Source organism: Trachinotus anak, unplaced genomic scaffold, assembly GCF_046630095.1.
Source record: "Trachinotus anak isolate AG129_WGS33_773 ecotype Australia unplaced genomic scaffold, CSIRO_AGI_Tana_v1 ptg000007l, whole genome shotgun sequence".
In the NCBI taxonomy this organism is placed as follows: domain Eukaryota; kingdom Metazoa; phylum Chordata; class Actinopteri; order Carangiformes; family Carangidae; genus Trachinotus; species Trachinotus anak.
The window spans coordinates 23,871,561-23,886,186 of record NW_027273858.1 but is presented as its reverse complement, the minus strand read 5'-3'; the positions used below and the strand labels follow the sequence as shown (position 1 = coordinate 23,886,186).

The 14,626-nt window shown below is 41.9% G+C and overlaps 1 protein-coding gene across 4 annotated transcripts in view; it reads left to right on the top strand.

Annotated features, from left to right (window-relative positions):
• gbf1 (golgi brefeldin A resistant guanine nucleotide exchange factor 1) overlaps window positions 1-14,626 on the top strand; it is a 110,323-nt gene that overhangs the window by 70,568 nt on the left and 25,129 nt on the right. For all 4 annotated transcript variants that reach the window (XM_071481500.1, XM_071481501.1, XM_071481502.1 and 1 more), the window contains 6 exons: window positions 347-539; window positions 2,669-2,803; window positions 2,878-2,966; window positions 3,073-3,275; window positions 4,216-4,339; window positions 5,856-5,981. In XM_071481500.1, the coding sequence (XP_071337601.1) occupies window positions 347-539; window positions 2,669-2,803; window positions 2,878-2,966; window positions 3,073-3,275; window positions 4,216-4,339; window positions 5,856-5,981 (870 nt within the window). The remainder of the gene's footprint in view (window positions 1-346; window positions 540-2,668; window positions 2,804-2,877; window positions 2,967-3,072; window positions 3,276-4,215; window positions 4,340-5,855; window positions 5,982-14,626) is intronic.

Here is a 14,626-nt window from a genome sequence, read left to right as displayed (position 1 = left end):
TAATCACGCTAGTCCCCACACTCATCTTTCCCAAGTGTGCTTTCAAGTTACTCTGTTTTGCTAATAGCTCTATTCCAGACCTTAGGTAGAGCCTTTTTAACTCTGAAAATATACATGAAAATACAGTGCTTGCGCAAGGTTGAGTAGTTGAGTAGCCTATGTACAACATGATGCTAACCTTGACAGCTCAGGTGTAATCTGTTATTAATAGAATTATTACATCAAAATATCAATCTGTCTTAATAGAAAGGCATTTGCCTTGTTTTTATTTTGTACCTCTGATGATGGTTATACCTCAAATGAATTCCAAAATGTTGTTGAAAAATTTTTTCTTCTTTTGATACAGAACGCATTCCCAGTGTCAGGGCAGCTCTACACCACCCACCTCCTGTCACTGGAAGCTCTACTCACAGTGATCAACAGCACTGAAGCCAACTGCCAGGCCAAAGTGCTCAACAGCATTGCTCAACAGGACCAGTCAGAAGAACTGCTGGCAGAGGGAGAAGGTTCAACCAAAAGTGGAACAGAGACTACAACTGGTATACTGAACCCTACACATATCTGACTCTGACTGGGCAATTGATTATATTGAAAATTTTTATTTATTTTATTATTTTTTATTTATTTTATTTGAAAATTTTAAAAATGCAGTTACTGTTGTTTTTTCCAGAATTCTTCTGCTCCTTTGTCTTTTTCAAATTTGTCATTGTGTTCTTTTTCTTATAATACTAATCAGAATCAGAATCAGAATCAGTTTTATTGCCAAGTATGTTTTCACATACAAGGATTTTTTTCTGGTGATTGGTGCAATTGATCAGCAACAGTGGGGCTCTCTAGCCTTGTTGATAAGGCTAATAGCAGATGGGAAGAAGCTATTTTTGTGGCGAGAGGTTTTGGTCCTGAAGGACTGCAGCCTCCTGCCAGAGGGGAGTGTCACAAAGAGTTTGTGTCCAGGGTGGGAGGAGTCAGCTACAATCTTCCCTGCACGCCTCAGAGTCCTTGAGGTGTACAGGTCCTGGAGGGATGGAAGATTGCAGCCAATCACCTTCTCAGCAGAGTGGATGATACGCTGCAGTCTGTTATTGTCCCTCTCCGTGGCAGCAGCGTACCAGATGGTGATGGAGGAGGTGAGGATGGACTCAATGATGGAGGTGTAGAAGTTCACCATCATAGTCCTTGGCAGGTTGAACTTCTTCAATTGCCTCAGGAAATACATCCTCTGCTGAGCTTTTTTGATGAGGGAGCTGATGTTTAGCTCCCATTTGAGATCCTGTGTGATGGTGGTTCCCAAGAAGCGAAAATGCTCCACGGTAGCCACGGGGGAGTCACACAGGGAGATGGGGGTGGGTGGGGCTGGGCTCTTCCTGAAGTCCACTATCATTTCCACTGTCTTCAGAGCGTTTAGCTCTACGTTGTTCTGCCTGCACCAGGTCACCAGACGGTCAGTCTCCCACCTGTAGGCAGACTCATCGCCATCAGAGATGAGTCCAATGAGAGTGGTGTCGTCTGCAAACTTCAGGAGCTTGACAGACTGATGGCTGGAGGTGCAGGTGTTGGTGTACAGGGAGAAGAGCAGAGGAGAAAGAACGCAGCCTTGCGGGGATCCAGTGCTGATGGTCTGGGAGTCAGACACGTGCTTTCCTAGCTTCACGTGCTGCCTCCTGTCAGACAGGAAGTCGGTGATCCACCTGCAGGTGGAGTCAGGCACGCTCAGCTGGGATAGCTTGTCCTGCAGCAGAGCCAGGATGATGGTGTTGAAGGCAGAGCTGAAGTCCACAAACAGGATCCTGGCATAGGTCCCTGAGGAGTCCAGGTGCTGGAGGATGAAGTGGAGAGTCATGTTGACGGCGTTATCTACAGACCTGTTGGCTCTGTAGGCGAACTGCAGGGGGTCCAGGAGTGGGTCAGTGATGGATTTGAGATGGGACAGGATAAGGCGCTCAAATGATTTTATGACCACAGAGGTCAGGGCAATGGGTCTATAGTCATTTAGACCTGTGGGCCTTGGTTTTTTGGGGACAGGGATGATGGTGGAGGATTTGAAGCAGGCTGGCACGTGGCAGGTCTCCAGTGAGGTGTTGAAGATGTCTGTGAACACTGGAGACAGCTGATCAGCACAGTGCTTCAGGGATGATGGAGAGACAGAGTCAGGACCGGCTGCTTTGCGGGGGTTCTGCTTCTTAAAAAGCCTGTTGACATCTCTCTCCAGGATAGAGAGAGACGCTCCTTTGGTAGGGGAGGAGGAGGGGGGTTCTGATGTGGCTCTGATGTGGAGGTTAGTGTCAGGCTTGTCCCATTGTCTTTCAAAGCGGCAGGAGAACTCATTCAGATCGTTGGCCAGATGGAAGTCGTTAGTGGAGTGGGGGGGTTTAGGTTTGTAGTTAGTGATCTGTCTGAGCCCTTTCCAGACAGAAGCAGAGTCGTTGGCTGAGAACTGGAGCTGAAGTTTCTCAGAGTACAGTCGTTTAGCTTCTCTCACCGCCTTGCTAAACCTGTACTTGGACTCTTTCTTTTATCTAATGATAAATGCAAGCTTTTTTCTCTTTAAGCAATCAAAATGCTTAAAATTTTAAGATTTTAATTAACAACACAAATGTGTCTGAGCTTCATGCCAGTATTGACCTTAATAGTTGTTTTTTAACATAACAGATTTTCCTTCTGTTTTCAGATAATAGACTGGGCAGTACCAATAGTACTGGTCTTCCACAAGCTGAGAACGCACCGGTATGTCCACCGACCAGTGGTCATCTGATGGCAGAGAAGATGAAACTGGGTAGACAGGATCAAGGAGACAATGATGCTGGTGAGACTTGGGTTTTTTTCATTGGTTGGAAGCTATAAGTTGAAAATGATATAAATTTTCATTCTTTTATCCAGTTGAGAAGAGAGGCCCAAAGAAGCCTCAGCGTTTCTCATCATGTTTACCCATGTGCCAAGAATTGATGGAAATTAGAACAAAGAAAAAAGTGAGTGGTATTGATTACCCTAGATTTGCTGTAACATTACACATTAACAGTCAGTTATAAAACCTACTACTACACTATCAAACTGCTTTTCTTGTTATGCATCCAGTTGCTGATCACAGGCACAGAGCAGTTTAACCAGAAGCCCAAGAAAGGAATCCAATTCTTGCAGGAGAAAGGCCTCCTCAGCAACCCCATGGACAACAACCAGGTGGCCCAGTGGCTCAGAGAAAACCCCCGACTTGACAAAAAGATGATTGGCGAGTACATCAGCGATCGCAAAAACATAGAGCTCCTGGACAGCTTTGTGAAGTAAGCTGCTTTCAGATATGCACTGCAAGCCTGAACTTTTCTAGACGTTACCTGAAGGAGCTGTATGTATGAACACAAATGCCTGAAGCAGTAGAAAAAGACATTAAATGAACTTTGCCCTGCCAGTTTCCTCATATAAAGTCTGTGTAATGTCCAATGGTAATAGTGATTCTATAATCTCTTCTTCGTGCTTTACACCACCCCTCACCTAGACTATACAGAGTGTTTCCAGTGAGGGCTGCTCAATTATGGCAAAAATCATAATCAAGATTATTTTGATCAATATTGAGATCCTGATTATGTAATACAATTCAAGTCATTGACTTTGAAAACACCACGCATTAATTGAACGTTTAAAAAAACTGTGTTTTTAACAGTGGATTAGATATATTTTTTAGAAAGCCTAGTGTGCAAGCAACACATCAACCCTGGCAAGCAGGCTTGTTGATAGTAAGGCAAATATCAAGCACTACAAGAAAAGAAAGCTAAAATAACTGATTTCAAAACAAAAAGCTTTATGTCTATATAGTTTTTCTGGTTATACACGATATTTGAGAGCACAGTAACTGTAGACAGACTTGTCACCTGTTCAGGTCCACACCGGGATCAAAGAGTGAGTGCAGCTTCAAAAAAGGTTTTAAAAACATGCAATCACCGATCGAAGCATCTCACACGGAGGTTCCAACACTTTTACAGAGGCACCAATCCTGGGATGAGATGTGACAGACCAGTTTTACCATTTTACACAGGGGCTAAAAGCTCACTCTCTCTCCACTGTCTCTGTGTGTGTGTGCCTTTTAAGTGCATGTGATGACATCGCTCCTTGCAGTTGTGAATGACTTCTGTCCCAATAGAAAAACACACTTGTCTGGCAGTGGAAAAGGGGACAGTCTCCTGTTGTTAATGCTTAAAGTTTTAATAATGTGAATCTTTTTTGCAGCACATTCACCTTCCAGGGCCTGCGTATTGATGAGGCCCTACGGCTGTATTTGGAGGCCTTTAGACTACCTGGAGAGGCTCCTGTCATCCAGAGACTCCTGGAAACCTTTACAGACAACTGGCATGTAAGGCACATTTCCTCAGCTTTTGAAAAATATCTTAACAATTCTTTCTTATCACTTATCAGCACCATTTTTACATCCAGTTTAGTACAGAGCATTTTTAGTGGCACAACATTCCAGAGATGTGGTCTTGACTGTTGTACACTCATCGAGCGCTTCATTTGGAACACCTCTTCACCTGCTACTTTATGCGATTATTCAGTCAGCCAATCATGTGGCAGCAGTACAGTGTATAAAATCCAGCAGATCCAGGTCAGGAGCTTCAGTTAATGTTCACATCAAACAACAGAATGAGGAAAAATCACTATGTTGCTTCTCAAACTGTGGATCTCCTGGATTTTCACACACAAGTCTTTGGAGTTTTTATTCAGAATGTAGACAAAAACCAAAACCATCCAGTGAGCAGCTCTGTGTTGATGAGAGAGGTCAAAAGAGAATTGACAGACTGGTTGCAGCTGACAGAAAGGCTACAGTCACACAGATAACCGTTAAGCATTATGCTTAACTAGCTGTACATTATATCACAGACACTAGGAGTTTAAAACCCCTTGTTTTTTCCCTGTATTCTGTGGCCGGTCTATATTTGTTTGTCTTGACCATGCCCCCAGTGGAGACCTGGCTTTTAATTGAGGAATATGCAGTACATACACAGAGCTATGTGGAAACAAGGTATTAAAAGCTGAGACTTGCCATTTTAATGTAATGTCCATTATTTTATTTCGAAAGGAAGGTGTTGAAGCAGAGCCTGAAGAAAACAAATGCAAATATCCAAATACCTACAACTACTTTGGTCCACTTCTACTAACTTGTAAAATAATGACTGGGTCCTACCTGCTGTATATGCTTTATCTTAAAGCACAACTGAAATTCATGTCAGACCCAGTGCCTTCATTACACACACACACACACACACACACACACACACACACACACACACACACACACACACACACACACACACACACACACACACACACACACCCACCCTTTTCTGCCATTTCCATCCAGCAAAGCCAACCTGGCCACAAACTGTATTTTCCATCATCAGATAATTCCAGCTGTTGTAAACGTGGTGAAAATATAAATCAAATACTGTCACATGATTAACCCTCCAGATTATAGTAGTTGGATGACATAAGTGTTAACACACACACACATCCACAATGATGGGCAAAGGACAAGCTCCACAGGGGGGAACATCTGACTTCTCAAAATAGCTGGAGGTGCCATGTGACCTGGAAAGTATTCATAGTAAAGGCCTTTTCTGAGGCTGACCACATACACACAAACAGTAGCCTTGAAAGAGTTGATGAGTAATTTTAGGCAGTGAGAGTGTAAATGATATTTCCACTCTATGGGGTCACTGTAATATCAGCAGAATGGAAGGTTAGCTGTTCTGGAACTTAGAGTAAATCAGTCTCTGATTTGGTGTTAGGTTAGAAACAAGTAGTTTTAAGCCTCTGTTGATGTACTGTTTATTGTGTGTTACATTTTGTCTCCTGTATGTGCATAATTGTAGAAAGTGAATGGTTCTCCTTTCATGAGCAACGATGCAGGCTTTGCTTTGGCCTACGCTGTCATAATGCTGAACACTGACCAGCATAACCACAATGTCCGCAAGCAGAACATCCCAATGACTGTAGAGGTGAGTGATCCCTGTGTCTCTCTCACACACACGTGCGTACACACACACACACACACCATGTCCATTGTATGGTGGGGTTTTGGTTTTCCTTTATTCACACCCACAGCCCCTCACAGCTCTGGTAAGTTATGCGTTGGCTAGAATGTAGATAGCAATGGTAAAGGTCATCATCTTGGGACTGGGGGATTTGCGTTTGATGGAACTCAACCTCAATAAACTTAGATGGCAAAATAAGTAACATCTCAAACCACTTAAGTGCTAGGCTATGTTGGTTATTGTGGTCACACCCAAATGGTAATATAAGGCCCCGTGATGGCAAGAGACCATCACATCACAATAGGTGAATCCCACCCCCTCTCTGGAACTGGCTAGACACTGAGGAACCTCGCAATTTGGTATGTCAAAGTTCAGATGGAACTCAGTGGGAAGCCAAGGAGGTGGGTCAGTTCACCACCTGAAGTAAACGTTTCATATAGAAATGAATGGGGAGCAAATTTCACTTGCAATAAGCAAAGAATCTACTAAAATGCCTTTCTAAGTTAGGGCATTCATATTGGATGATATGATAAGCAAAAAGAAAAATATATCACAAAAAGGAAAACTGCCAACTGGTTTCAATCCACAATGGGTCTTTCTCAGGGCATAAACAAATTAAAAAATATTTACCATGTGATATGGTTTAGCCTCCTTGTCTGATAATTGCTTAACCCACGTGTCACAAACAGGCCACACTCCTTAAGTCACACACCTGATCCATCTATAGACCACACCTCTCATGGCATAGGTAGCACACATGCCCAGGTCCAGCTCCTGTCAGACCAGCTGACCACACCCCTCAAACAACAACAAATGGCACCAGGCCCCTGTAACCACCAGGACAGGGGACAGGAACAGCTCCTGTGACATCAATTGGCCACCTTTTACATCTATAGGCCATTGGGCTCACACTGACGTCCTTTGCCACAGTCTAATTAGTCCTGTCACAGCTTTTCTAGTGGCTAAACCCTTATCTTACTGTAGAGCTGTACCGTTCGCTCTCTTGCTCTCTCTCTCTCTCTCTCTCTCTCTCTCTTTCTGACTCACACACACATACACAGAAGCACATTGACAATGGATCCATCTGTCAAACTGGCTAAAAACAACACTGCATACCTGTTTGTTAGCATATAAAGCAGGGAATTGAGATCCGATCACAAATGGTTACTGGAGACTTGTTGTGATGCCTTTTAAAGCCAGGTGTGAACTGACAGACATGTAGCTGACCACTTGTGATCGTATCACTGAAGACACATATTAATGCCAGGACCTTTGGGGGGGTCAGAGATTGTGAGAATGGTCTTACTTGTTGTATAAGTAGTGTTTTGTTAGACTTAATAGAGTAGTGGTTCAAACCACTGCTAGTTCTGGCAACCCTCGAATCCACTGCTACACTCATATGACATGCTCCTGTCACTGCAGCACATGCTTTTAATCATGTCATAGCTGTATTCTTCAGCCATCAGTGCTCTGCTCATTCTCTTGCTGCTAGACTGAACCATTGCTCTTTTTTTCCTTTGTCGTTGACACAACATAAAAAAACAAAAACACAGAAGATGACGTATTAAGCAAACAATGACATAGAAGATAAATAAGATAGACATACACACAATAACATAAAGCAGCTACACTGATGTATGTGATGATCTGATTAGATTCAGGGAGTGGAACAGCATCATTATGGTAATATAATAAAACAATCATGGGCGCAACCCACATACTTAGCTCTGCTGCCCATCCCACAAATGCATGTCCCTTACAATGTGGCACCATTTAAAAGGGAAATAAACAGGCTTTCCAACAGTTGAAGATTTACTTTTTGTGCCTAGTTTATATTACAGGATCAATTTTGAGGGAAAGAGAGAACACAGAAGAAAAGAAGACATGTGGGAGGAAGGGACAGATTAATTGATTAGATGTTAATAATGGTTTGCAGAATCAGTTTAGAGGGAAGGAGGGAGAGAAAAGAGGAGGAAAAGTGTATGATGTGTACATCACTGTGAGTTTGCATGAGTATGGAGATGTGACTGGTTTAGTGGTATTCACTAACAGGCAAAATCGAGATTAAGATATTGAGAGATTGATGAAGTGTGAAATTCTGATTTCTTAGAGTGGCAGTTATTTTTTCCATTGACATGTTCTGTGAGGAGATTTAATCATTGATTGATGTTTATTGTTTGTTTGGTTTTCCAGTTTATCAGGATGACTTTTGAGACAATAGCTATGGCAGCCATTGTAGGTTTCGTGTGTTTTGGTTGAAGGCCAACTGAGGATAAATTGCCAAGTTATCATAATGAGGGGGAGAAGGGAATGCTTCATTTAAAATCCACACACATCCCACAAAACATAGTTAAAACGACCCTGTTCGCTGCCATCGCTGCTGCTGCTGGTTAACATGGCAGTATTTTAAAAGCAGCATTTCAAAAGCATCTTGCTGCCCTCTCAGCCTAATTATATCACTTCAGGGGGTTTAAGTAGCGAATCACAGTTTACTTTGGTGAGAGGTCAGTCCCACCCACCTTTTCAAACCAACTGGACAATAGACAGCCTCACAATTTTGAAGGTCAAAGTTCAATCAGATATGTTTACAATGTGTATATATAGACAACAGAACATAGTGTCAGAAGGAACAACTGTATCGACATATATGGAGCAGGCTACAGTAGCTAGGTGTGTGGTAGAGCTTATGGAGAATACCCTAGAAAGTATACGAGAAAAGCTTGTGATGCTCCAGATAAAAAAGAAACTCCACAGATAACTATTGGTGTGGCTTTTCCTCATTAGAGAGAGCTGAAAGAAAAGAAGGAACAGACATGGATGTCACCTTATTGCTTCGCAACTATTACATTTACTCTGATTTAATTGTTTCTAATGATCTGGACCTTTTTATGATTACTGAGACTGTCCCGGGAGGGCACTGTTACCCTGATTGAGGCTAGGCCCTGTGATTTTTCTTATTTTTATATTCTTAGTCCTTCCTGTGGTCTAGGTCTTAAGTGCCATCTTGTCACTTTTTGCAATTCCTTTGAAATTTTAAGATTCTTAATCACAGGCTCTCCTGCCTGACTTTATAGGCCACCTAAATCAATTTATTTGTGCATTTTCAGAGCTTTTATGCATTGTCATAACAAAATTCTTGGTAATTTTAATGTTCATGTTTGTTGTCCTTCCCATTCCAAAACGTCTAATTTTTGTAGCTCTCATAGCTCTCACATAGACTTTTAACCGCATTCAATCTGTTAAAGTTGTGACCTTGTGCTTTCATCTAGTTTCTCTGCCGTAGGTCTTAATTTGATGGTTATACTTGTTACTGACCATAAAGCTGCTGCTCTGTACTCCTAGTACCTACCCTACTACATGCTCTTGCATCCTCAACACTGGTTCTGCTGCTAAATTCTATAATGCTTTTAATGCATTTTACTTTAATTCCATTACATCCTCTCAATCCAGATGTTCAGTTAACCTCGTTTGACAATGAATGCCTTCCCATCCTCGACCAAATTGCACCGTGTAAAACTAGGAAACAGACAGTTAAAAGATTTGGGAGAAAAGTATCTCATCTCAGTTGATATTAGTCAGTTTCCATTCTGGTTTCAGAGCACTTCATAGTACAGAGACAGCACTTGTTAAAGTTACTAACAATCCACTGCTAACTGCAGACGGCTTAGCTTATTTCAAGGGTACCTCAAGGCTCTATTCTTGGCCCCATTATGTTTTCCATATACAGGGGTTGGACAATGAAACTGAAACGCCTGGTTTTAGACCACAATAATTCATTAGTATGGTGTAGGGCCTCCTTTTGCGGCCAATACAGCATCAATTCATCTTGGGAATGACAGATACAAGTCCTGCACAGTGGCCAGAGGGATTTTGAGCCATTCTTCTTGCAGAATAGCGGCCAGGTCACTATGTGATGCTGGTGGAGGAAAACGTTTCCTGACTCGCTCCTCCAAAACACCCCAAAGTGGCTCAATAATATTTAGATCTGGTGACTGTGCAGGCCATGGGAGATTCAACTTCACTTTCATGTTCATCAAACCACTCTGTCACCAGTCTTGCTGTGTGTATTGGTGCATTATCATCCTGATACACGGCACCGCCTTCAGGATACAATGTTTGAACCATTGGGTACATGGTCCTCCAGAATGGTTCGGTAGTCCTTGGCAGTGACGCGCCCATCTAGCACAAGTATTGGGCCAAGGGAATGCCATGATATTGCAGCCCAAACCATCACTGATCCACCCCCATGCTTCACTCTGGGCATGCAACAGTCTGGGTGGTACGCTTCTTTGGGGCTTCTCCACACCGTAACTCTCCCGGATGTGGGAAAGACAGTAAAAGTGGACTCATCAGAAAACAATACATGTTTCACATTGTCCACAGCCCAAGATTTACGCTGCTGGCACCATTGAAACCGACGTTTGGCATTGGCACGAGTGACCAAAGGTTTGGCTATAGCAGCCCGGCCGTGTATATTGACCCTGTGGAGCTCCCGACGGACAGTTTTGGTGGAAACAGGAGAGTTGAGGTGCACATTTAATTCTGCAGTGAGTTGGGCAGCTGTGGTTTTATGTTTTTTGGATACAATCCGGGTTAGCACCCGGACATCCCTTTCAGACAGCTTCCTCTTGCGTCCACAGTTACTCCGTCCAACAGTTACTGTTGGATGTGGTTCGTCCTTCTTGGTGGTATGCTGACATTACCCTGGATACTGTGGCTTTTGATACATCACAAAGACTTGCTGTCTTGGTCACAGATGCGCCAGCAAGACATGCACCAACAATTTGTCCTCTTTTGAACTCTGATATGTCACCCATAATGTTGTGTGCATTGCAATATTTTATTATTGCAATATCATAATTTTTATTATGAATATTAATCAATAACTTCACTATGATTATATAATACATAATATTCATAATAAAACTTCCTAGAAATTATGAAAAATGCATTTCAAACCAAGTGTTGTAGTGTAATCTTTAGGACACCAATGAAGTGTGTAGTGAGTTTGGTGACACTGTACTCTATCATAGTGAAGTTATTGATTAATATTCATAATAAAAATTCCTAGAAATTATGAAAAATGCATTTCTTTCAAATCAAGTGTTGTAGTGTAATCTTTAGGACACCAATGAAGTGTGTAGTGAGTTTGGTGACACTACACTCTATCATAGTAAAGTTATTGATTAATATTCATAATAAAAATTCCTAGAAATTATGAAAAATGCATTTCTTTCAAACAAAGTGTTGTAGTGTAATCTTTAGGACACCAATGAAGTGTGTAGTGAGTTTGGTGACACTACACTCTATCATAGTAAAGTTATTGATTAATATTCATAATAAAAATTCCTAGAAATTATGAAAAATGCATTTCTTTCAAACAAAGTGTTGTAGTGTAATCTGTAGGACACCAATCAGAATCAGAATCAGAATCAGAATCAGAATCAGTTTTATTGCCAAGTATGTTTTCACATACAAGGAATTTTTTCTGGTGATTGGTGCAATTGATCAGCAACAGTGGGGCTCTCTAGCCTTGTTGATAAGTCTAATAGCAGATGGGAAGAAGCTATTTTTGTGGCGAGAGGTTTTGGTCCTGAAGGACCGCAGCCTCCTGCCAGAGGGGAGTGTCACAAAGAGTTTGTGTCCAGGGTGGGAGGAGTCAGCTACAATCTTCCCTGCACGCCTCAGAGTCCTTGAGGTGTACAGGTCCTGGAGGGACGGAAGATTGCAGCCAATCACCTTCTCAGCAGAGTGGATGATACGCTGCAGTCTGTTATTGTCCCTCTCCGTGGCAGCAGTGTACCAGATGGTGATGGAGGAGGTGAGGATGGACTCAATGATGGAGGTGTAGAAGTTCACCATCATAGTCCTTGGCAGGTTGAACTTCTTCAATTGCCTCAGGAAATACATCCTCTGCTGAGCTTTTTTGATGAGGGAGCTGATGTTTAGCTCCCATTTGAGATCCTGTGTGATGGTGGTTCCCAAGAAGCGAAAATGCTCCACGGTAGCCACGGGGGAGTCACACAGGGTGATGGGGGTGGGTGGGGCTGGGCTCTTCCTGAAGTCCACTATCATTTCCACTGTCTTCAGAGCGTTTAGCTCTAGGTTGTTCTGCCTGCACCAGGTCAGATATGATTGAAAATATGCGTGTTTTGTGTTTTAACAACGTTTCACATAAGAGTTATTGATCCCGGAAGTGCGAATCTGCCAATATCTTTCCAACTTTACTGCAGCGTGCAATGTGCAATCAATGAAGATTGGCCACCAGGCTGGTCAAATTTAGCCATGAAACCTCCAACACTAAATTGGCAGGTGTTTCAGTTTCATTGTCCAACCCCTGTATATGTCCCCTCTTGGCCAGGTCATTCAAATACACAAAGTTTTGTTTACTATTTTTACATTGATGACCCTTAGTTATACGTGTCATTCAAACCCACAGATCCCAGCAGCCAAGCAAATCTCTCATCTTGCCTCGGATATTTAATCCTGGATAATTTCCTTAAATGTAATAACGATAAGTCTGAGATCATTTTTGTTGATCTCCTGCTAGGAATATATGGGTAATCTTTGACGCTAACCTCTGTTTCGATGGCCAAGTCAAAAATGTTTTCAGCCTTGTTTCTTCCAGCTCATGATAATCTCTTAAATTAGGTCTTTTTTATCAACTGCTGATCTGCAAAAAGTTGTACATGCTTTTATCTACTTTCAGCCCGATAACTGTAACGCACTTAACTCGGGTATCAGCAAAAGCTTCCACCACCATTTCCAGCTGGAACAAAATGCTTCTACACCACTCCTGTTTGTGACAAAGGGTAACCAGGGTTCTCGTGAAGTATTTAGCTTCTTTTAAAGCCCTTCTGAAAACTTTTCTTTTTATGAAAGCATTTGGAAATGTTTGACATATGTTTTTATTTATACCAATTTATTTGATCTTCTTTGTTTTATTGTTATTACTTTCTCTGTGCTCATGCTCTTTTTCTCATTTTGTTTGCCTTGTCTGGTTTTATTTCTTTTTTAAAGCACTTGTTAAGAAAAGTGCTTTATAAATAAACTATTTGTATTATTATTATAACTGCTACACTGGCTTTCTAGTGGGTCTCCCTTCATCCTCGCAGATGGTCCAGAATGCAGTGGCACATCAGGTTTTTGAATAGCATAAAAGGGCACATCACTTTGCTGTTCATTAACCTTTACTAGGCACCCATGATCACCCAAATCAAATTCAGGTTTCTAACGCTTACCTATAGAATGAATCATGTATCTGCACCCATCTAGTGGACACATCTTTTCCAAGAGCATCTCTTCTTGTAATCTCTCATCCCTCTGATCCATTGCTTGATGATGTTGGGGTCTGGTCTGTGTATGGGCCTACCATCTGTTGCAGGGCCTTGTTCTTCTTGTCTCTGAGGATAATTCTTTATGACTCTGGCTGTGCGGCTCAAGAGCGTAAACCTTTTGCACAAAACTGTTACTAGTGGGTGTGGACACACTAGGAAAACTAATGGTAGAAGTACCAGAATAGACAACACTACTAATGAGTCCGAGCAATAATAAAATACTTATGATAGATGGAAAAGAAAAAGAAAGGTAAGACAAATAGGCAGACCTTCCAATGTAAAGAGACAAATGGTTTAGATGACAATTATTTGAGAATGAAAATTTTCCATCCATCATGAATAGGTACCATACAGAAAACTTTTAACAGCAGGCACGTGCATTGTCCAAAGTAACCGTGACATATGCATGAATTATATTCCATTCATTTAGTTTTCAGAGGTGTGAAATTTTTGTACAAATAAACAGAACTACCTGCAGGGAGAAGTGAGAAAGTGTCATTTCTTGTCACTGACCAATAAAAGCTGAACATTTCTATGTGCCTTTGTCCTACAAAACACAACTTAAAGGTACAAACTCACTCCCAACATGCTTCTGAACTTTTTTTCTGCAGTCTGAACTTTAAATAACTGCACCAGAAATGCCTCTGGTATGAGAGAGAGGCTAAGTTAGAGTCATCTTTACCATAGTCTGTTTTCTAATGGTACTCATGCCAAGCTATCATAATGACTTTGTTACTCCTGTTTTGTATAGTTCTGTCCAGCAGGACTTTTTGTTCCTGGTAAAAAAATGTACCTTTGGGTTTGTGCCTTTGTGTAACAAATGGTAGTTTGCAAATTTAATTCTGCAAAGGGAAAAAAGTGCACTGTATTCATACGTGTATTTTTTTCTGTGACATGCCTCTGTTTGTGTCTGATAGTATGACATTCCCCTGTGAGTGCTAGAATTTGCACTGGTGCAGCTTAGTGGCTCAGAAAGCCTACAGCCGACAGCTATAGCGAATGGTGGTCTGTCTGAGAGGTGAACTCATCCTAAACAGGTGACAACAGCACTGGGGAGGGGTGGGGTCTCTCTCCCTATCTCTGCTCATCTACCGTCTCTGTTTTTTCTGTCTTTGATTGACAGGGGATGAAGACTAAACAGAGTATCTGGGGCCGCGTATGAACAGATTATGGGTCAACCATTCTCACTGGCAAATAATAGCAAGCACTTGCTTTGTCTTTCTCTCTGTCTCACACTCTCATATGTACAAGTCATTTGTAGATTTGCTTGTT